Below are 23830 nucleotides of genomic sequence, written 5' to 3'. Positions count from 1 at the left end.
GATGCCCAACAATTACCGCGGCATTAAATTGATGAACATGTCCTGAAATTTGCCTCTTCAATGGTCCATAGAGATTTATAAACCAAGCTTATGTACGCTCATTTACTAAATAACGAAGCCAAAATATGTTAGGCCTAATCGCAATCCAACCCTCTCCCAACTCAAAACAAACTTCCCTTGCTACTTTCATTTTACATATAAAAATTACATTGTTACCACCTGAATTATATGTGTTACTTCTGAGAGGCAATTCTCATATCTCCTCAATAGTGCACTAGCAAGAAAAAATTAAGGGAAATAAAATCCCTTGAATAGCATTGTCTACAATAACTAGAACAAATTTTGGCACAAAAAAATCACTGTGATTTTAGAATAAAGTGGATCCAAAATGTACAAATAGTGCTGGCTGAAAAGCTTAAGATTGTGCATTTGATAACATGAATTTCAGATCTTAAATAGAACATGTGTAACTTTTGACAAAACTCAAAATAATTTTGCGCTGAATTTAGTTTGAATATTTACAAATCCAAATATAATACCCAAATTCCATACTCCGAAACGCATGGCAAAGAGTATTTGTTTTAGGTGTAAGGTTTCCCTGTGAAAGCCAAGAGGTTCTGACATTTTGTGCTCAGGACCTGAATTAAAATGACCAAGATAAAGATTTTACATTTAGCAGCCAAAAGCACATATAATTCAGAGCAGAATAAAATGCAGTTATATTAGATAATCTAGGGCATTCCATTTTCCAGTGAAGAATTTTTTCCCATAAACAAATTGAAACTCTACAGCAGCAAGTCTACTTCAGCAGCATCTGCATTGGTTGAGCATAAATATTTACTGATGAGAAGGGTAAGGTATAAACTAGCTCAATTGTGAATCCTTGTTAAGTCCACCTTCAGACTTGTCTTTACTTGTAATCTGCTTCTTTGTCATTTTTTGGTTATCCATGCGGGAAACCTGCATATTGTCCAGAAGGGCAAAACTACTTTAGATTAAACAAATAACATGCAATAAAGATTAGATTGTTTTTGAGAGTGTGAATTTTGAAACTAGATTTGAATATTGATTTTGGACCAGACTTGATATGTTCGTATTCCTCAAATCCACAAAACTCCAAGTTCCAAAAAATGCAGTATCAATCCAACTCCAAAGCCAGTACAAGTGTTAAGTATTTTTCCCTACATATCCATAGAACTAAAAGGGAGGGGAGCATAGGTGCAATAGCAAAGTTGTTGCCATGTGACCAATCATGGGCTCGAGGCGTGAAAATAGCTTCTTGCAAAAGTTCAAGGTCTACGTACTATATACCCATTGTCGTCCATCCCTTCCTTAGACCACGCACATGCAGGAGCTTTGTGCACTGTGCTGCCCATATCTATAGAACTAAAAGGGCATACCAGGGCGACAAGGTTCCCCACTTTGCAGGGGTAAGAATAGGGTTGTCGTAATATTTAAGTCTTACCCTGACGGCTAAACTTTTTTATATAGACAACAAACCTAATTTTTATGGCATAACAATATTTCATATCTCCTTTGTAACTATATACAACACCTCCCATGCTATATAAAATTATAAGCATTAAAAATACACACAAAATTTTATACTTCAACAACAATTTCCTATTTTAATAGTACTAAGAAACCATTCTCGTATGCAAGAATTATTAAATGCACTTCACAAAAAAAGGATGAAGGTCATAGGTTATGACCATAGCCGGATCAGCAACCCCCATACCACCCCTACCAATTAGAACCTGCCCTTGTGACATAGTATTTTTGCAATACTCGTATATATAATTTCTTTCATGTTTTTCTCATTTATCTGAACCATATTTTCCTTTAAACGTTCAAGACTTCCTATCAATATGTGTGCATGTATGCATAGGTTTTGCATGAATATAGGATATTGTCTTGATTGATGAAACTGGGTAAAGTAGAATTTAAGTAAGAATTATGTAAATACGCTTTACAATCTAGAAGTTTTGGAATAAATAGAAATAAGATAGAATATATCAAATGTAATTTCGTTCAAAGTAGGGCAAACATAGGAAAGAAGGCTAAACTTGATAGGTCACACCAGTAAATTTTCATATCTTGGATCTATCATGCAAGAAACTGAAGAGGAAGTGATATATGGAACTAAAGCAGACTAATAAAGAAGTGTTTTGGACGTGTCGTATGATAGTAGAATACCCTTGAAACTAAAAGGAAAGTTCTATAATATGGTTGTAAGGTTAGCTACATCATATGGGTTATCTTAAGACAATTAAGAAACAACCTATCCAAAAAGTAAAAGTTGTTGAAATGAGAATGCTAAGGTGGATGAGTGGTATATCGTAACAAGTTAGGCATAGCACGCTAAGATAAGGGAGTGGCTGCAAAGATGATTTGACCACCTACAACGTAAGTCCAATAGTGCACCAGAAAGAGTGATCTAGCTATTGTTGTAGCAACACTAGACAGGGCAGGGATCATCCCAAATAATTTGGAATGAGATAGTAAGGATTTAACAACCCTCAAATTATTGGAAAAAATAATCCAAGATTCTGGACGTTGGCAGAAAAGGAGTCATAATTAATCCCACTTGTAGGACTTAAGGTTTGGTTTTTTGTTGTTGTTGTATATAATAAACTTGTCAAAACTTACAATGGAAAAAAGCAACATGTTTACACTTATCGTAAATTAAAAAAGAAATAAAAAAATGCATTAAGTGTTTTTATATTGAATTTTTTTTAAATATAATATTACATAAATATTAAAAAAATTTCAATCGAAAAAACTTAAAATAATAAATATTGACAACTTAGTATTTTATATGTACTATACTTGAATAATATATTAATTAGCATGTCAATCCCATGTCGTATCCTACATGCCTACGAATTGTTGTATCCCTATATTTGTTTCAAGCCGCACCATGTCCCTAGTCCCGGCTTCATGCTTATCTGTCCTTGGAGAGGAGGAAGTGGCAGGAATATGAATAGAACAGATGCACCCAGAAGAGGAGAAAGAGGAACAGGTTTGTCCACGGAGCAAATTCAATCAAGGAAATTTGAAACTGAAATCAGAACACCAATGGTGCCCTTAAACCGAAACCAAATGGTTTTTTAAATCAAAAACCAAACTACAACAAAAAGCATAAAGCACAGCCGATTACAACAGGATAACATTTTTTTTTTTTTTAAAAAAAACAGTACCATTAACCCAAGGCTTTACTTTGATTTACAAACAACATGAAGGGATGGTATACATATTTTCAGAATTTTGTAATTTTATTTTCAGGTTCAACTTCATGTGGGGAGGCATAAAATTGATCAATTTTAATTTTATACCACCAAAACCATCCTTATTTAGTTTCTGTGAAAACTGCTTGTTTGATTTTGGGCTCAAGGAAATGTGTAGGTATCCATCACCCTTGACTTCCACAGGAAGGGAGAGAGAAAGAGAGGGAGGGGGGGGGGGGGGGAGTCAATTTGCAGAAAAATGAAAAATAAAAAGGAATTATTTACAGTTTTTGTCCATACTTACAATGTGAGACTTCCACTCAATTTTGGCATGGCCTTCTGATAGACTAGCAGGCTGAGAATGACCACGAACATGACGGAATATGTGAACAAGTACAGCAGCATCAAGAGCAGCATATTCTAGCTGCAAACAGTATCTTAAGTCTATAAATTCCCAACCTCAAAATATATAAAGAAAACAAAGAATAAGCCTATTTTAGCATAGAAGTTCTTGCTTTGTCGCACAAATTGCAAATAACAGAAGTGATAAACAAAGCTAATCCCCATTCTCTGCTTCAATAAACTTAGTCAAGCATCTGAACACTTCTATTTCGAGCAGATGCTATAACTATTCAAGTGCAGGAATGAACCTAAATCAAGATAAACAAAGTGGCAGGAGGCCAAGCCAGATGTTGATAAGAGACCACCCACTGGCATACTATGAACACAGAAAGACTAAGCTCAATTGCTGCTTGGGAAATATAGATAGCCAAGCCGTGTAAATAAATGCAAGTAAGCAAAGTACCCTGAATATCCGAATGGGATGGTAACTGAAAGTATACTAACTAAAGAATACCAACCCCCACCCCCCCCCCCCCCCCCAAAGCACCCCTCCAAGGACAAGAAAATAAGTTTTAACTGCAACAAATAAATTTCACAATACAAAATAAAATTACTGCATATTTTTTTAAATCCAAAATTTAGTTCTCGTATTTTTTTTTTCCAGGAAAACCAGATTATTTTAACTTTTCAAGGGTTCATGTAAACACCCTTTAAAAAAAAATGCAAGCATCATAATAGGCATCACAAATATACATTCCCTTCATAATCCAACAAACATGTTTCCTCACATCTCAGAAATTTAGTAAAGCAGCCTGAATTAAACTTGATGACAAGAAATTAATAGAGCTGGTAGCTTTCAATACCTAGGATCTATTATGCAAACTGAGAGAAATTGAAGAATATGTAATACATAAGAGTTAAAGTAGGTTGGCTAAAATGGAGAAGTGCTTCGAGCATGCTGTCTAATCATAGAATGCCCATAAAAAAGGAAATGGGATGGCTATTAGACCGGTTGTGATATATAGTTGAGAATATTGGGCAAGTAAGGAACAACATATCAAAAAAGTAAAAGTTGCCAAAATGACAATGCTTGGATGAGTGATATAACTCTATAAGATAAATAAAGGAATGAACATATTCGTGGAAAGCTACGTACAGCACCTGTAGAAGATAAGACAAGGAAAGTGCAGTTAAGATGGTTTGGCATGTGTGCTGGTGGGCAACATGGGTTGAGCTAGCTAATGTTAGTCGTAGTAGGAAGAGGAAGGGTAAACTTGGAATAACTTCAAGTGAGATGGTAGGTAAGTATTTGTCACCCCACCATTTACCAAGAGGGCATTATCTTGGATCGTGCAGAATGGCAGAAGAGGATTCATGCAGCCAACCCTACCTAATAGGACTTGAGGCTCGTTTGTTGTTGTTGAAGTAGTAAATGAAAAGCTCATATTTTTCCTCCGCCTACAATTACAACCTATAAAGGGTAATAATAGAATATTTTTCAATTTAACAGGTCAATTGCGTTGATACTTGATGCTATGATCTGGTTTAACCAATATATCCATTTATAAATGCAACAAAAGCATAGGTTGCAAAAAACGTCCTAAATGACAATTTGTTTAAATGATGAAATTTTTATAGACCCATTAAAGAATTTAATAATATCAAAACTGCAAAGAAGAAATTAGTGATTATTTATTTTACGTGGGAATTAAATAGCATTTCAAAAATTCACAGGTTTGAAACTTATGGAATAATCTAGAACTTGGATTCAAAGAAGTCGGTGAATGGGGCAGGCAACATTCATAAAGTAGGCAATTTAAAAAGCCATACCCATATTTGACTTACATAACATAAGCATAAGTGCATAACCATCAATATTGTACAGGGGGAAATATAGAACAAGAAAAAGTGAGAGGTTGGAAACCCAAATCCTGCTTCTATATAAGGTGTACAGACATCAGCAAAACATCCAAGGTTCACAAAGCCACTGCAAATTTGCATGCACGCATATTTATATGCACATGATTAAAAGATTGTGATGGAGAATACTTTCGAGATTTTTTTTTTTTTTTTTCGATAATCAAAGAAGGCACATAAAATTCTTAATGTTACTCCCATAGCACTCTCATAAGTTTTTTTTTTTTTTTTTTATATAACAAAAGATATATAGAAAGAAGAGAAGGTACAGTATGTGGGGACAAAGTCACCATATAAAAAGACACCTACCCAAGGGAAATAGTAAAAACACAAGCACTCTCAAAAGTTTTTAATTGTGGAAACATTTTTTTTTTTGGATAGAAATCATGGAAACATCTTAATGAAACAATAGATAACAACACACCTGATTTTGGCTCAAAGGTCGTTGCTCCCAGTTGCTGTTCCGTCTTGTCTTGTTCAAACCAGCACCCAGTATTTTCTGAGTAATAATGGTTTCAGGAAAGTTGTCTAGCGATTATTTGAGTATAACAAGCAGCAGTCCACGCATAATGGATTCATATTGAGATATAGAAGTTGACATATAGAAGTGGGAAATGAGAGGATAGCAGTGAAGGTAATGTTTAAATTACCATTGCAAGCCCAGAGAGACCACCTCGAGGTTCTCTGAACACATTCTGAATGTCCAGTAGCATTTCATAGTGCTTAAAACACTCCAACTCACCATATGAATAAGCTAGTTGCTGTGCATCGCATTGAAAATTATAGCCTACAAGGCACAACCAACAAGGCAAACATCAAATTAAAGTATCGGTAACACGACCTATCATCTGGGTGACACCCAGATTGACCTACTTGGAAAGAAACAAGGACATATATATAGTGGATGATTACAAATCTGTATTGATGACAACCAATCAAGAGTTAAGTTCTATCTATGAGAGGCTAGAGATTGCCAGTGATTGTTGCCTTCCCAGTAACCCAAAAAAAAGTAAACCACAGGCAGGAAAAGGATTTACCTCTACCTAGGAAGTACAGATTACCTTCAAAGCTAACATGACACTATGGTGATATTTGAGGAAGTCTATCCAAGCTAATGGATTCAGATTTCTCATACCTAGTTTCAGAATTCGGGGGGAATGCAAAATGCGTACGAGGCAATTGTCTAAAATCTCAGGCACATCTTCAAACAACTTTATCATGTCAAAGACAAAAACCTTCCTTTCAGAAGCAATTTGCATGATAGACACCTATAACATCAAACGATGAACTTTGTTAATACAATGAACAATTATGCTAAAAAATCATATCAAGCATTAGCAAATAAATTATCATATCATTAATGCCAAGGGATTATACGATGATGATGATGATAAAAAAGAAAAAGAAGAAGCCCTTCCAGAAGATTAATAACTAATCCATCATTTTGACAACATCACCAACTATACTGCATCAGAATAGAAGTGCAATGGAGCATCTCCTAGAACAACAAAGAAATTTAAAATGCTCTCTCCATGCACAAGCTTGAGGATGGACACACAATAGAGATCTGGGGATAATGGACTTATTTTTTTATTATAGAAAATATAATGTCATTTTCCCCCTCACTTGTTATTTTTCCACCATAGGCACATTTCATACTTGAAAGAATGGTTAATGCTTGTCTTAATAAACAACGTAAGAATTAGACAATCTTAACCACTTAAGCTAAGAATGTTCTATCCTTCTTTCATCTTCTTACTCTCGTAAAGATTATACCAAACATATTTCTCATCACTGCTTTAAATTCTTAATCACATGAAGCCATTTTGGGTGGCACTTGCAAGTTGCAACATTGGCCAACTACAGTAAGATGATTGAGTTAGCTGATGTTAGAAGTAGTAGGAGGAATAAGGGTAGACTTAAAATAACTAGGACCAAGGTATAATATATATATATATATATATATATATATTTAAAATACAAAAAAAAAAATAAGAGAGAGAGAGAGAGAGAGAGAGAAACTTGACAACAATCCAACTTCATGAGGTTATTGTCCAAAATCATGCACAATGGTGGAAAATGATTCAGTAGACAGCCCAACCAAGTAGAACTTGAGATTTGGTTGTTGTTATAAAGCCATTTTAGATGCAAGGTTGATGTAGGACGGTTCTAAGTAGCCCTAGTCCTACGGTTGCCCCTCTTTGTAGCACACACACAATACCACAATATTTGGGAAGAATTGAATTAACCAAGCATGAACATCACAAACATATTCTAATGATCACAAGTTGTTGAGATTTTGAAAATATGTATGATTTGGTTTAAAAGCCCTTAGTTGGTTATTTCATTCAAGTAATCAAGTTCACTTTAAAAGATGTTATATTAGAAGTTTTAGATCACAAGTCCTAGCATACAAATCAAATATCCCTAAGCATGGTACTAGCAAGGATGTTCATGTTGAAAATCTAGGAAGATTCAAAGAGAATGAACAATGTTTTTCAATCAAGAATTCGAGTAGAGTTTCAAGGCATACAAGGTACCTTTAGGGGTTGTTTTACATTGTCACAAACAAGGAATTGAAACGAGCTTACCAAAAGGTTTGAAATGACAAACACCAAGACACACGAGTACTCGATCGCACCACGAACAAGCTTGTTGATCCTTAGGAATCTTGTGAGAAGAATGAAGTTTGAAGAAGGTTGTGGTTGTGAGCTATGAAAGAGGAGTGGGCGTGTAGTGTTGATGATGACGTTGATGTTGTCGTGGTCTCTCACCACCCAATCTCCGGGGAGACAGAACGTAGCCTCACACTACTCACTCATAAGGAGAGGAACAAAATTCACAAGTTTAAGCAAAGGCTTCCTTTTTAATTGATTATGCAAAGATCCCTTTTACAATATAAGTGATGGCATATTATAGCCTTACATGAGCATGCACATGACTTGCACATGACTTTTTAAGATATTAAAGAAAATAAAAAAGTAAAATAAAACATTTAAAACATAGGTAATGAGGTTCCCAGGAAATAGTTTGTCACGGGAAATAGGTGCCTAGGAACTAGAATAATTATGATATTGGAGTCTAGGAACTTAAAATGAAATAAATGCTTCTTGAAAAAACAAGACTCTTTGACTTGCAAGTTGTCATGCTTCTTGAAAAACCAAGACTCATTGACTTGCAAGTTGTCATCCACTTTCCAAGCTAGCTTCCAAGAGAAGCTTCAATTGCTGCAAATAAAGTTCACATCCAATGGTGAACTTCAGGTGGTCGTCCACGTAGCACAATATCCACGAAAGATACTCGAGGTGCATGTTGATCCCCATCAAAGGTCTCCCAGATACAAGAATACAATTCCATTTTCACAAAAGAGACTATAATAAAAAAATTCCATGGATTCCATACCATCCTTTTAAAACACATGATTTTATATTCATTTATTTATTTGATTAAAAAAGAAGATGTATTAGATAGAGAAAAAAGATAATGCAACCTAAGCGAGGACAGGAAGTCCTCCAAAAATTAAAAAATCAAAATCAAATAAAAAGATAGAAAACAAAAACAACGAAATAAAAGCTAACAAAATTGATAAAAAAAAATTCCCTCTTAAATCCCTTTCCATTGTAGTTTACCAAGCACTCTGAATTAGCTAGCTCTCCCTAACCTTTCTTTTCTTTACTTTTACCACAAATGCATGAAATAAAAGCTAACAAAATTGACCAAAAAAAACTCCCTCTTAAATCCCTTTCCATTGTAGTTCACCAAGCACTTTGAATTAGCTAGCTCTCTCTAACCTTACTTTTCTTTACTTTTACCACAAATGCACGTCGTTTCCTCCAAGATCAAGCAGCTTTAAACCCATTTTATCCATTAATTGCTGAGATTCTAAATACTTACCAAAAGTCTCTTCCACAGAAGTAGGCAAAATTGTTGAGCTTCTAACCAATCCATCATCCTCAAAAATAGAAACCTCCCCAAACCTTCGACAAAGATGGGCAAACATAAGATAACCCCCCTCCCCAAAAAAGTAAGTTAGTAGAGTCAAAACCATATCCAAATTGTTCCCAAATCTCATCCAAAAGCAACCACCCATCACAATCAAACTCACTACAGTCCACACTATCATTATCCAAGAGGTACCCCCCATTTCTTATTCTCCTCAACTTTGCTAGCCCTTTCACTAGTTACACCCTTCTCAGCATATGCATCATCCACAATACTTAACTCTCCTTTCTTGTCTCTCCTTAATTCACCATAATGCTCTCTCTTCTCTTCAGATCTTTTCCTCATCTCTACAACAATTTGAACCACTTTCCAACGAGCATAAACCCTTCGACCCCTAAAATTATCAGAATTGGTTCCCAAATCAAAAGGTTTCCCCTCTAAGCTGTTCTATTAATCTTGTCCACACCAGCTTCTAAATCCTTTGAATACCCATTTTTCAAGAGTCATCACCAGGGATTCACTTGAAATCCTGTCCTCTGCACAAGATTGCTCTCCCACTAAGGCGCAATAACATAGACCAACCTCCTGGAATTAACAGATTTATGACTAACTTTCACCATCTCTTGTCCTCCAAGGCTGTTTGGACTGAATTCTCTTTCCACAAGGGAGAAGGTAGATGCCTTCTTTTTCTCCATCAGCGAAGCAGACAATGGGACATTGGCCTGCTTTGGAGAATGAACAGAATCCATAGGCTGCCCTTTTAAAATGTATCTTGAACTTTGAGCCTGAATGCTACTGGGTCCAACTCGCTGAGTCTGAGATGAACAATGGGCCTGCTTAAGAGGATCCTTTTTAAGATGAGGTGAAGAACCTAAAAACAGTTCAGATAATTGATCTTGAAATGGAAGCCCATTAACTCCAAATTACCTAGCACATTGGACCTCTATAACTCCTTACTGGGCTGATATTTGAGCCCCATCCAGGCCTAACCTAAAGAAGCCATATTTACCAACAATAACACAATAGAGATATACAGAGTTCCAACCACTTCACCTTCAACCCCTAGGCAACCTCCTGTGACACTCTAGCTGCCTATGTAGAAGGCAAGAAGCCAGCCTCTTATGCTATTCATTCCAACTGTCATACATCAGCTCTGTATGAATTTTGCTGCAGATTCACACCAACTTTACACAAAGATGCTCTTTCCACTGAGAAACAACTTCAAGGATCAAGGCTACAGAGGACCGGTACTGACATGAGACATGGATACGACATGATATTAACACAGCGATACCACAAATTTGAAAAAATAAAATACGACACAATAAGGATATATTTAATATAAAAATTACATGTAGTTAGGCATGTTTCTCCTTTTAAATATGACAAGTATTTGGAAACTTTCATTTAAAATGAAACATAAGCACCATTCATGCAAAAGTATCAATTAACACATTGTACAAACATACACATTTTACAAACTACACATAGACTATCATCAACTACATTGATATTGTAGAATATTGGTCAAATAAACAACTCAAGGACATATCTGATGGTGGACAATGAGCATCGCTCACCAAGAAATTTTTTTTTTTTTTTTTTTAAATTAATAGTGGCAAAATGGCAGTGACTTTACAGAGAGGGGTAATTTGGGGGAGGGCTAGTGTAGTGGCACTAGGGCTCCAAAGCCCCACCACACCAGTGTCAATGGACGCTGACTCTCAATCTCTTGACCTATCCATAATTTTTTTTTTAAAAATTTCGGGCCTTGTTAACAAAACTAAAGGGGCAACAGTAAAGCATTGTTTCAAAGAAAGTGTCATATAGATGTTCTTTCCATCTCAAGATGTGTCAGGAAGTGTCTCAGCCATGTCCAAAAGTAAAAATAAATTAATTACTAATTGGATATTGTTGGGAAGCGTAGGGCAGCTGTCAGCATCTGACACATATCAAATACTGACACTTCAGGCTTCCAGAAGTGTCCATGTTTCCTAGGATCAAGGTGTCACTGCCCATAAGAGCCACCTGCTCTCCATGGCGAACAGGAGCCAGAATCGAACACACACCAGGTGAATACAAGGGCTAAGAGGTTGGAGGGAGAAGAGAGGGAGAGCATGTCGTCCATTTCACTCCTATCATTGAATTAATTGTTAAATTCACTTTATATTTAATTATGATGTTAATATGTTTCTTTCAAGGCCATAAAAAAGTGGAAAGGTGATGTGTGTTTCACTATGATTTAAGCTACACAAATACTAATAGACATTTAAAGATAAGAGATGTAAAAAGACTTCAACTATAATCAATATAATCTTAAAATCCAATCTTAAGTGATGATGTTAAATGTGTTGGTTTTTGCAATATGCAAGTTATTAAAAAAAATCAGCAGGACAATATGCAAGTTGAGAAGAGCAAGCTACTCATAAGCAGCCAAAAATCTACACTTCGAAATTTGAATAAAATGGAATTTGGGAGGATTGGTAAGTACCCTTTTTAGTTTCCTTTATAAATTATCAATTAATTTAACAAGCAGCTCTTCATTTCATGCAAATAGGATAATGAGAATAAATACATTTCTTTTATGTAAACATATTGTAATAAATCTGGTGAAGAACAAGCAACTAAAAGAAAGACAATATTTGTTCTGGAAAAAAAATGATAGCAAAAGATATCTTATAACTACCTTGTTTGGTTTGCTGCCTTTCTCATAATTGGGTTTCCATTCGCAATCAATCCCAACAACTTTACATTCCTCAATGTGGCTTGTTGCACTTTGCAAACCACTAACCTCATCAACCCAAACAACACCTTCTAAATCCAATTCATTAAGATGAAGATAGCGACTTTGCAAGAGACTTGCCTCAGGTTCTGTAAAACATTAAAATGAATTATTCTAGCCTTCGAGCAAGTATGAGTTTCATAAAGAACTAAAGAAATGGAAACGAACAATGAAGTGACCAGGATTGTAACATGCAATTTTATGCAACATTTATGGACAAACAATGGCACCATTCATGCAGGCAATTTTAATACGATGGTCAATTATATTGTGTGAGGAAAAATATGCCATGATCATTAGACTAAACATATCCAAGGTATAGACATAAAGATGAATGAATGCAAAGTAACTAGAAAGCAAGGAGCACTCCAAAATGTTGATCTTATAAAGAGACAGCTGCCAACGTAACAATAGGCCAATGAGAAGGTGCATATCCTGCCAGCAGCTTTCTCTAGCAAATATTTGAAAGAAAGAGAGGATAATTAAAATAAAATTCGAGGATCATGAAAAGATACAAAGGTCATTCAAATAAAGGGAAACAGATGAGAAAAGGTGCTAAGCTATGACAGAGAATTGAACCGACACCACTGTTGTTTGTTCTTTTTAATAATTTGATTTGCAAGTAACTGGCGCCCAGGAGCAAATGTGATGAGTTGACCAAACAAACATAAGATCTAAAAAATCAACACAAGGCCCGTATTAACAGGTTTGAAGTGCAGAGCATGATCTGCAGAATTTACATGCCACAAAGTGAGGAAATGCACCACCATCAACAACATATACAACCAATATGTCAATATTATACTGTTGTCATCATTTCCAGCTTATGTAATAATCAATGGCATAATAATGACTGCATTAATGCCAGGTCCACAATGCAAAAAGAGGAAAGAAAGGGGTGGAAGTGGAACATACTACCTCAGATCTTGAGAGAGAAGAAGCATTACACATGCATCAATTGGATTCATTGCGAGCATGAGAAATTTGATCACATGCCTAGTTACCAAACAGCCACATCAATGACTAGACCACTGCTCATTTCACTCAAGATACTTCAAGGCCTTAGCACAGTAGCTCTGCAAGGATTCCATGGTCTGAGATGAGCCATAAAGAACATGACAAAACATGGCAACGGCTTCACGATTTCAGGTTCTTGTCAGAATCTAAAAGGTCACTGTTTTCACCCCTGGAACCACATATTCACCCATAGATATCACCATATTCACATAAAATCAAGCATTTTCACCCGCGGAAGACATCCATGCCTCTCTTTTAGGGACAGCGTGAGAGCCCCCACAAAGTAGGATACAAGTAAAACATACTCATTTAGATATTTATTTCCAGAGTTAAATAGAAATCTTTCAGGTATTGCTATGAATAGTTTACCACAAAGTACTTTATTGCATCTCAATGCAGCATGTCGATGTATCACCAAATAACTGGAATAACTTATCCAGACCATTACATTTTACTTAGTGTAGGAAAAGTTTAAAGTCTAGATCAAACCTTGCAATCCCAATATGAGGCCTTGGAATTTATTTTATATATATATATATATATATATAACACATTGAATATTATAAAGTTAATATTCCTCAGGATGTGCTCCTCAGTTGCCAAAATGTTCCTGGGAAGTTTAAGGGATTCATCCATCAAGAAAGACACCATTACATGATAAGAAGTTCAGGATGCATTTCTTTTAGTAGCTTCAAAACAAGGTAGAATCGTATATGGAGGTATAATATGGATGAACGGAGGAATAAAATAAAGAAAATTTTCTATTCAAATTGGAACTCGCAACAGATACAGAAAGGAATTGATAAAACAATCCTGGAAACGGAATTGGAATTCTGCCACTCTTATGGAGTTTTGTATAGAATATAAAAAAAAAAAAAAAAAGTGATTCCATTTCTACCATTATTATGATATTCTATATTCCAATCCAATAATCCAATTGGATATTGGATACCAGAAAAAGAAATGGATTCAGGATTTGATCTGTTCACTGAGATAAAGACAGAAGAAAGAGAAACAATACAGATATAGAATAAATTTTTTAGCTACTGATTTCTTATAAAGTGATCATGAAAGGAAAAGTATACAGTAGCACACCTTTAGCTCTCACAAAACCCTCAAGGGAGTAGCGGTCGCAGAGTTCATCAACCTTCTCTGTGTAGCCAGCTTCCATAGCCAAATAAACCTTCATTAAGATCAGAAAACAGCATTATCATTTCACATACATTTTCTTTCGACTTGTCATGGGATACAGACATACAGTTATCTCACTCGCTTCTTTTTTTGGTACATTCTTTAGGCATTTCTGGTGCAAGTGTGTGTGTATGTGTTTGGGTGGGGGGGAAGGATTTTGTTGTCTAATCTTCACAGGGACTGCAGTGCAGCATTACTGTAATTGCTTTTAGTTTATTTCTGGAGGGGTGTCTTGTCCTCCACCTATTGATCTTTGACATGTCTTCTTTAACTCTAATATATACGTGTGTATACACACACACACACCTTACATATTAAAAAGGATTCTCTTTGGTGTGTCCACCTTCTCTTTTCAAAATTATTCTTATAAAAAAATTTAAATTCCAAGTTGTACCCCTACTAGTAACATGATTGGGGGATTAGAAGGTGATTAAAACACTCTATTATTATACATTATATTGTAATATGTATGTGTGTTTGTATGAGTGTGGGGAAGGGGGGTGTAATTTGGTGCCTAAGAACACTGCTCTTACTGGGATGTGGTTTTGGCATTTTTATAAAAGAAATAAAATATATATATTTTCATTGGCATAAAAATTGATTAGGCCCTCAAGAGAATGGAGGGATGCTCATGCTTATGCCACTATTACACAGGGAAGTCCCTCTTGAGTTCAATCTCAAATTTGTTATTTATTCTTTCCCTTTTCTAAATATAAAGCGGATCATGGTTCTTGTGTTCATTCTTGGGAGGCTTTATAAAACGGCAGTGCATCTTTCTCTATTGTTTTCCCTCATTTTTACCACCTTTTTGGTTCACATAAAACTCCTTTTTCCTTTTCTTTTTTATTTTCAGTTTGCTGGGTATTCTATTTCTTGTACCTCAATAGTCATAATTATTAGGAAGTTAAGGATCTTACCTTGTTAGTTCAACTGTTAGTATTTTCAGCCTTCATCTAGGAGGGATTGCAGACTTGTTTTCTATAATTTCAAATTTCTTTATTTCTTGTGGCATCATATTGAATATTTGACAATACATTCCGTATTCTCATTTCACTCATTTTCCTAATCCTTTTTCTCTAAGAATGTTTCAATGTTAATTGGAACCTATGAGGTCATTTAGCATCACTGTAAAAAATTATAAAAACAAAAATTCTAAGCAAATACTTAAACCTATATACAGAAACTAAAAACATAGCACTAGGTAATTAGAAAAACAAAAACATATTAAAAACATAGCTGAACATGTGTTCAGTTTTGCCCTTGGGATCAAATAGTGACTAATCATCACACCATCCTTCAATCACCACAAAATTTTTCATCGTCAAGCACTAAGCAATTTAACAGCACCACTACTAAACCTTAAGAAATCAATTTAAAGCTCTAGTCAACTAAACTATGATTAGAAATGTAAAAGAGTACAAATTAAAAGTTATTATATAAAAATAGAAATTACTTAATAATACTTTAAACTCATTCTCTATACTCCCAAAACAATTGAAAATTGAAGAAAATATTTTTGCATTTTCTTATTTCTTCAAATTTTCAGAAGTTTTAGGAATTCTTATTTAATTTTATTTTAAATTCACATGGTGATTTCATTTTAATTTTCCCTTAATCCACAAAAAGTGAAAAATTTTGAGTATTAAAGAATTGTGGAGCAAGTTGCTACAAGGAAATCTGGTTTTCAGTCGTTGATAAAATAGCTGAAAACCCACGTAAAAAATTTAAAACTATTAAAGCTTTTTCTTGCTGGAAATCCTTGACAAAGTTAATGCCAACAATTTGTTGTACATTAGAAGGCCTTACAAGGTCCTCCCTCCTGGTATTAGCATGACTTAATTCTATAGCAATAAATCTATTATGCAAGCGGAAGGAGAAATTGAAGAGGATATAGTTCATAGGGTTAAAGCAAGGTTGGGCAAAATGAAGAAGTGCTTTAAGTGTATGTGCGATCGTAGAATACCATTAAAACTAAAAGGAAAGTTCTATAGGATGGCCATAACACTAGCCATGCCTATCATGCTATATGGATCAGAATGTTGAGCAACTAAGAAACAAATGTTTCTAAGATGCGAATACTAAGGTGGATGAGTGGTGTGACATTAAAGGATAAATTAAGGAATGATCATATTTGCAATAAATTAGGAATAGCACCGATAGAAGATAAGGAGGGGCGACTTAGATGCTTTTGGCATTTGAAAAGCAAGCCAAGTAGTGCAACCAAAGAGGAAGAGTGAACTACTTATTATTATGGTACTAGAGGAGGTTGGGGTAAACCTAATATTACTTTGAATAAGGTAGTGAAGAGGTATTTAACAGCTCTCAAATTAGCCGAGGAAACAGCCATCAATCATGTGAACTAGTGGAAAAGGATTTATATAGCCAACCCCACTTAGTGGGACTTAAGGCTTGTTGGTTGTTGTTGGATCTTATACTCATCTTCTTTTCTTTTCTTTTCTTTTTTTCTGAATTTTTTTGTTACTTGGAATTTGTGCAACAAAATTAGTTTGGTTACTTTGAGGAGTGTTATGCATACACTGTAGATATGCACATGCATGCACATGGCCAAGCCCCAAGCCAATACTCTCAAAATAGAATAACAGGGCAGGTATTAGGACCAGGGGAGTCCTCATGGGTGGGCTTGATATACATGGATGAGCACAAATTGACCCAAAAGTTTAAGCCATTAGGTCTTGGGCCCAACCATGTATATAAGCACCCTTCCTCTATTCCTCGACTTTATTTTTCCAATGTAAGACAAACTCACAAGTAGAATTCTCAACAACAAGTTCATCCACTAACCCAATTAAATGCTTAGTTGTGAGAATCAAGAATACATATAATAACAACATGAAGAACCAAGCCTTAAGTCACATAGGTGCAATAGCTACATGAATCCTCTTTTCCACCATTCCACATGATCCAAGGAAATATTCTTCGAAAGTTGGAGTGCTATCAAATTCTCACTATCTTAGTCCAAGCTATTACAAGTCTAACCCCACCCCCCTCCTATTGCCCTATACAACAACTTACTCCTAACTTGTGCATTATTTAGCCCGCGTTGCAAGTACCCAAAAGGCAATTAATGATCAGAAAAACGTACTAATGTAAGTAGAAAAGCAAGAGAGGTTAGCCCATAGCCAACCCACTGTTGAAGCTCAAAATGCCCCAATATTTACACCCTCGCTTTTAATTATTGGTTTCAATCATAATAATAGCTTGCCACCATACATTGTGGCTTGCAAAAATAATGTCTAAAAACTCAAAGAAAATATTAAATATTTAAAAATATTTAAAGAAACACACATCAGGACATCAAACATAGTTTATGTGATATAAAGAAATACATGCAAATTTTAACTTCAATTTCAACCATCCAATTTCCCACAGGGATCATCCTCAAAGCTATGATTTTGTTCACAACAAAGGGATTATTTTTATTACAAGAACAACAAATAATTTATAACATCGCTAATGCCCTTTTTCAGAGATTTCAGTGTCTTATAAATAATGGCAGCACATGTCAGAAGGTTGTTACCAGATATTCAATGAGTTCTCTATCATCGTTTATATTTGCCTCTGCAATTTCCCAACATCCTTTTTCTGCAAGTTTCTTTAAAGAGCTGCAGTTTGACAAAACATTTCCATTATTATTTTGAATGGGTAAACATATAGAACATCAAAATCCAAGTACCAGAAATCAAAACATATTATGAAGCCTGTGGGCAACATGACTGATGACAAGTACCTCCCTTTAAATTTGTGATATATATCTGGAAATTCCTGTCGTAGATTATTTTTTTTTACAATCTCGTAAGCATTCTTCAGCATATTCTTATTAATGTATTCCTGGACAAGTACACACAACATCGGCTTCCCCATAAATGTTGCCCATTTCTCAGCTGCTCTGAATTCCTTTTTCAGAATCATTTGAAATAGAAAAGATTGCCCTGACTGACGAATAGAGAAGTGTTCTAGTAGACTGACTGCTGTCATAAATGACTGAGATTCTATCAATTCGAATATATACTGTTCTACAACTTGCTTTGCCTCGTCCAAACTACTGTTACTTTCAACTTCTGAATTGCATAAAGCTTTCTCAATGTTCATCAATGTGACATCAAAAATTTGCAATAACTTCACAAGAATCCTCTCTTCATGAAAGACACAACCCCCAAGAACATCTACGAATAAATGGGCAGCAAGCTGTTTAGCTTCCAAGGAGTCTGCTGGGGTGGTTCCAGCTTTCAGGCGACGGCGAAGGGCAGAAATTATTAAGTGACTGAAGCCTTCACAATATTCTCCAAACCCTGGCAGGATATAAAGACACTGAACGACAAAAGTAGCTGGGCCAGGATGGGGATTATTATATAGTATTTGATGGACTTGATGCTGAAGAGCACGAAATTTTGCTGTTGCTTTACATGTACCTAATGAATACAGAATTAACAACAAACAAAAACATGAAAGTTGAGGAAAATACAACTAAAGAAAACCAGAATGCAATCACAAAGGCCAAAAAAATTGTTGTAGTGAATGTACATTTAGCACACATAGGCTAAAGATATTTGAAGTAGAAGACCTAAAAATTTGAACTACCAGTTTTATCTTCAGCATATAAACAAAATAAAGTTAAAATCATGCAAACCATAACTTTCTCACGACATGATAACAAAACCTAGCAAGCTGTACGCAACAGGGATGCATTTAGTTGCTATGCTTCTGCATTTATCACCAGAACTAATAAACCTTCTCAAGAAAAATAATAAGCTTAAATTATGTTTTCAATTACTAGATCAATCTAAAGAGTCAGATGCTAGAAATATATGAATATTAAGCCAATATGGCAGGCTGCATGAATCCCACTTCTAAAAATTTTTTTTGGCCAAAGGAAATCCAAAAAGACAAAAGCGTTTGCAAGTTTCACAGTTGAGCAGCATAAACCAAAGTTTTCTCCAAGATCTAACTAGAAGTTAGCAAGGGAAAATTACAAAAAATCCCCTTTAAATATAACTCAACTCCAAAAAATGACCCCACACACAAACAGTCTATTTGATCCCTCAGCAGTGACACAGAAACAAGCATGACTGATTACTTACAAAAATATATTATACAATAAAAACCATATAACCCCTCACATAAAGCAACCCTACCCTCTCCCTTCTATGCAGCCTATTCCATTCTCATACCTTTTCTTGTCCTTATTCACTATCTCAATCTAATTCATTCCAAAATAAAAACTAAGAGGAGCGAATATTAGAACAGGCATTTCAAAGAAAGTCAGGAAAATAAAATAAAATAAAGGAGCTGGTGATAACTCAATACATAAATTATCTATGAGTCGGGAAATAAGAAACAAGACATGCAAAACAGCAAATTGTGGGGGCTATTTTATATATATTTCTAGCATTATGCTGTTTAAAAAAAGAATTGGTTTTTCTTTAAAAACTGGAATCCTTTTAAAGAATCTAGACAAAAGTTTCTAATTAGATGGATCAAAATAAAATTATGCCTACTTACCCATAAAAAAACTAAGTATGGCAGTTCATGTGTTAAACTGCTTCTAAACATGTCTAAATGTCTAGTGTGGCTTGCTTAATAATCCATGCCTGATTGACTGGGCTTTGAGGATCAGATGCCATCAAGCAATTAGCCCGCCCAGTCACCCCCCCCCCAACTCAACAAAAGAAAAAAGGAGGGGGAACAAAGAGCAAAAACAGGCTTTTTGAGAGGGATTGAGGGAAGAGGGGCAAAGATGATGAAACTTCAATATTGGACATCCTCTCTGGCCGTCCAAGCAATTGAAAAATGAGACTCTAAGAAACTGATCACGGAAATATCCAACGTTTCCTTGCAAATAAACTAAATGAGAGATTTGTTTATAAAAAGGAAAAAGAAAATAGAAATGACACATTTGACACAGAGACATGAACCCAGAGCCAACCTCAAACTTGCTGACAAGCCGACTGTCCAAAAACCAAAAACCAATAACTTTGCATATGATAATAACAATGTCATCAAATACGAGTTTGAAAGTTTGATTAGCAATTTGATGTATGAAGATAATCTTGTGAGTGTTTAAAGTTGCCTACTGTTTTTTATGACATTAATCACTCAAGGAGGAACTTCTCAACTACAAGTTTACAACAGAATCATGCTCACAAATAATTAAATGAATGATGTTTAGAGGAAAAATCTTACCTGCAAAATAACATTCCTTTAAGAGGTACAAGAACATGACTGGAGAAACACACGAGAGATCACAAAAAACATGTCGGCTAAGCGTCCATGCTTGATGAGTTTTTCCCTCATTGATGTGTAGCTGTGTGTTTCTTTCCTCTATGCCCATCTAGAATCACTGAAAATTCTGGAAAGCAGAGCAGGAATTAGCCAACTGAAGATAGTAAGTAATTCAAAAGACATTCATTCATTTCATTACTCCAGCGTTAGCCTTTCGTTTCACTACTACATATAATAGCAAAACTACAATTCAAAATGGCTTCACCATCAATCAAAATGGAGGTACAACTATCAAATATCAGTCAAATGCTCAGACCCTAACCCCACCTACAACAAACTCATGCAGATGAGATACAGTCATCCAAAGCACGCCTACGGAAAAAAAACGTGTGCGAACCGCAAATACAAAACTGATTGTCAGGTTACTGGGATCTGCATTCAGCTCTGCCAAGCACAGGAAATATAGGTATTCAAGACATAACAAAACCAGTGAAAAGTGTTTACTTGCTAATTTTATGATGACTAAAGCACATGCATGGGCGCCTCCGTCACAGTATAGTTTATAAGCAAACTTTGGAGCAGAAATGAACAATTTCCAATCACAATCAAGTGGATTTGTCCATTATTGAACACCCAATAAAAGAAAAACGTCCCCAGTCAACCAAGCCCTCGCGGTTTTTTTGTACTCCTATTTCCTCATACTTTCGTCTGTTTTCTCAGCCGCCAAGCAGAAGAACAAAAGTGCTCTAACCAAAAATAGCAAAATTAAAATATTACAAGCAACTACTTCATAGTATATTTATAACGAAGAAGTAACCACCCAGATGGAGAAGCTGAGAAAGTGAACCTCATTCATCAGAATTACGAAAAACATAACTCTGAGAATTTCGCCATGGATTTCTGCTTCATTCATCACTCAACAAACCCAATTCAGGAAAACGAAAAAACACACTGAACCCATGAAAAATTTTAACCGAAAATCAATAAACTCGCACTTACCGAATCCAAACAGATGAAAGGGATGTTCTTCAGAGCTCCTCCCTCTCGCTCTCGCCAGAGTATATATAATGCTGAGATGTATCTTAAAATGAACCCCAAAACCCTAATCAAAAGCAATGGCCCACTGAATCTTCAGCAAAAATGGAAAGAAGCCAACGCCCCCCTCTCTCTCAAAGTCACATTTCCCTCTCTCTCTCTCTCTCTCTCTCTAAAAATCTCTGTTGCGCAAGAAACGCCGTGAGCAGTGTTAACTTGCGCCGGGACGCACTGTACTCCCCCCCCCTACCCCCCAACAAAGCTAGGAGAAGAGTAACACTGTGCCCGAGACGATAGCTGCGGGATGATCTGGACCGTTAGATCCATCAACCTCGTAATTCGAGGAAACCGAGGCCAAGGGGACGTTGTACCTGCTCGGATTGGGGCCCACTTGGCGACGTCCGTCCGACCAGCATCGGAGGGTGACAGGGTGAATCAGATCTCCGGATGCCACGCGGCTGCATCGAGGCGCACGTAGGAGCGTGCGGATAGGATCGTGTCTCGCGCCACGGGAAATGCGCACGGGGCGCTCCCCTTTTGTGATAAGGTGGTCTCATTCATAACCATGTTGGGTTATAAAGATTAGTTTAATTAATTTAATTAATTAATTAATTACTAATGGGGTTGGAGTGCGTTCCATGTGGGATTACTTTTAAGATATTATTAATAAATATTTTGATTTGAGTGAGAAAATAAAGGAAATTTTTTAAGTATAAATATAGTTTTTTTAATTAATTTGAAGGGTTAATGGGTTAATTTTTAAACGTAAATATGAGGTTTGTACTAATTTAAAAAGTTGATTAGTGAATTTGGATGTTTGGTCACAAAATCATTAATTAAAGGGACAATTTTTACTAAAAAATAATTCCTAATATCCTTTTTCCTTGAGTGAATTTTTACATCCCTTCATTTATTTATATAGAAATTAAATTTTACAACAAACCTATCATCTAAAAAAAATTATCATGTTTACTTTTTATTAAATTTTTTTTTTTTTTTTTTTTAAAATACATTAAACTTGATTAATTTACAGAATAAAAGTATTTTAATATTAATCATTATTTCCAATAATTGAGTATGAGAGTTAGTAATTGGGTGTGCCTTTGTACATACACTTAGTTATTCTAATAATAAAATGTTATTTTGGTAATGTGTTTAAAGAGTTTTCTAAAAGAAGTGTCAATTTTATTTAGTCAATAGTCACACCTAGCATGTCTCCATCGATAATTATTTATATATTTTAAGTGTATAGGGTTCTATTTATATTGTCTAAATGTAAATTTAAATAATCTATTTGGCTATACATTTTATAGTTCATCAAAAAAATTAAATAATTATGTGACCATTTTTCCCTTTCAATCATATTAGTGCGAAGAACATAATGTGTCTTTCATGAGCATACACATAGCGCACAAATAGGAAAAAGTGAGTTTGTTACTGTAAAGAGGCAGAGGAGACATAAACTAACTTGAAAGAAGATAGTGAGCGACGATTTAATATTTCTGAATCAGTCAAAAGAAATGGTTTTTGATCACATAAATTTACGAAAAATGATTCATATAACCAATCTCACCTAGTGAGACTTAAGGTTTGGTTTTGTTGTTATTATTGTAAGCATACACGAACAATTGTCTAAAATCTCATAAAAGTTAAAATTAGGAATTTAAAATATATTTATTGAATCTTTAATAAGGTTTGTGAAAAGTGAAAATAATATATTTTTATGTGTATTAAGAAAAAAAATATATTTTTTAGTATGAAAAAAAAAAAAGAGGAAAATGACAATTCTGTCCTTTACCCTAAAAAGGTCTCCTTGACTTTTAAAGGAGGTGAGCTAATTGATGTTCACCCCTCACCTTGCTTACGCACACACAATCACACTTTTAACTTTTTCAGTACTTTTGAACTTTAAAAAAAAATAAAATTTTTAAATGACAATATTTTTCAATGGAATTTGAAAAATATTTATAAAAAAGGAAAAATATTAAGAAAATAACATTTTCATTTTTTGATTACCAATAAAAGTAAATAAAAAATAAAAAAAATATTAAATTTATGAATAAAATTTTCACTTTACACATTATTAATTTTTTGTTTTTAAATTTTTAGTTATATAAAAATAATTTTTTATTTTTGA

At 34.9% G+C, this 23830-nt stretch overlaps 1 protein-coding gene across 1 annotated transcript; it reads right to left on the bottom strand.

The window, feature by feature from the left end:
- Positions 1 to 695: 695 nt before the first annotated feature.
- On the bottom strand, positions 696 to 22242 carry LOC131154532 (uncharacterized). The gene is made up of 11 exons (XM_058107357.1): positions 21658 to 22242; positions 20620 to 20785; positions 18167 to 18848; positions 17957 to 18041; positions 14323 to 14410; positions 12115 to 12299; positions 6622 to 6754; positions 6137 to 6273; positions 5911 to 5985; positions 3532 to 3651; positions 696 to 960 (listed from the first exon to the last, which is right to left on the bottom strand). Exons 2-11 carry the CDS (start codon positions 20765 to 20767, stop codon positions 865 to 867), a joined length of 1749 nt encoding a protein of 582 aa, XP_057963340.1. The 5' UTR covers positions 20768 to 20785; positions 21658 to 22242; the 3' UTR covers positions 696 to 864.
- Between the last annotated feature and the right edge of the window lie 1588 nt (positions 22243 to 23830).

The sequence above is a fragment of the Malania oleifera genome, chromosome 4 (assembly GCF_029873635.1).
Source record: "Malania oleifera isolate guangnan ecotype guangnan chromosome 4, ASM2987363v1, whole genome shotgun sequence".
Classification (NCBI taxonomy): Eukaryota; Viridiplantae; Streptophyta; class Magnoliopsida; order Santalales; family Ximeniaceae; genus Malania; species Malania oleifera.
Note: the sequence above shows the minus strand (reverse complement) of the source record. Positions and strands in the feature narration are given on the sequence as shown.

What these genes read in the sequence shown, in the direction of transcription:
- LOC131154532 (XM_058107357.1), bottom strand. Translation starts at nt 20,767, where the DNA reads ATGGGCATAGAGGAAAGAAACACACAGCTACACATCAATGAGGGAAAA. An exon ending in GAGAACTCATTGAATATCTG is followed by an intron (nt 14,411 to 17,956) that starts GTAACAACCTTC and finishes ATCTTAATGAAG; the next exon opens with GTTTATTTGGCTATGGAAGC. An exon ending in AAGGCAGCAAACCAAACAAG is followed by an intron (nt 6,755 to 12,114) that starts GTAGTTATAAGA and finishes TTGATGTTATAG; the next exon opens with GTGTCTATCATGCAAATTGC.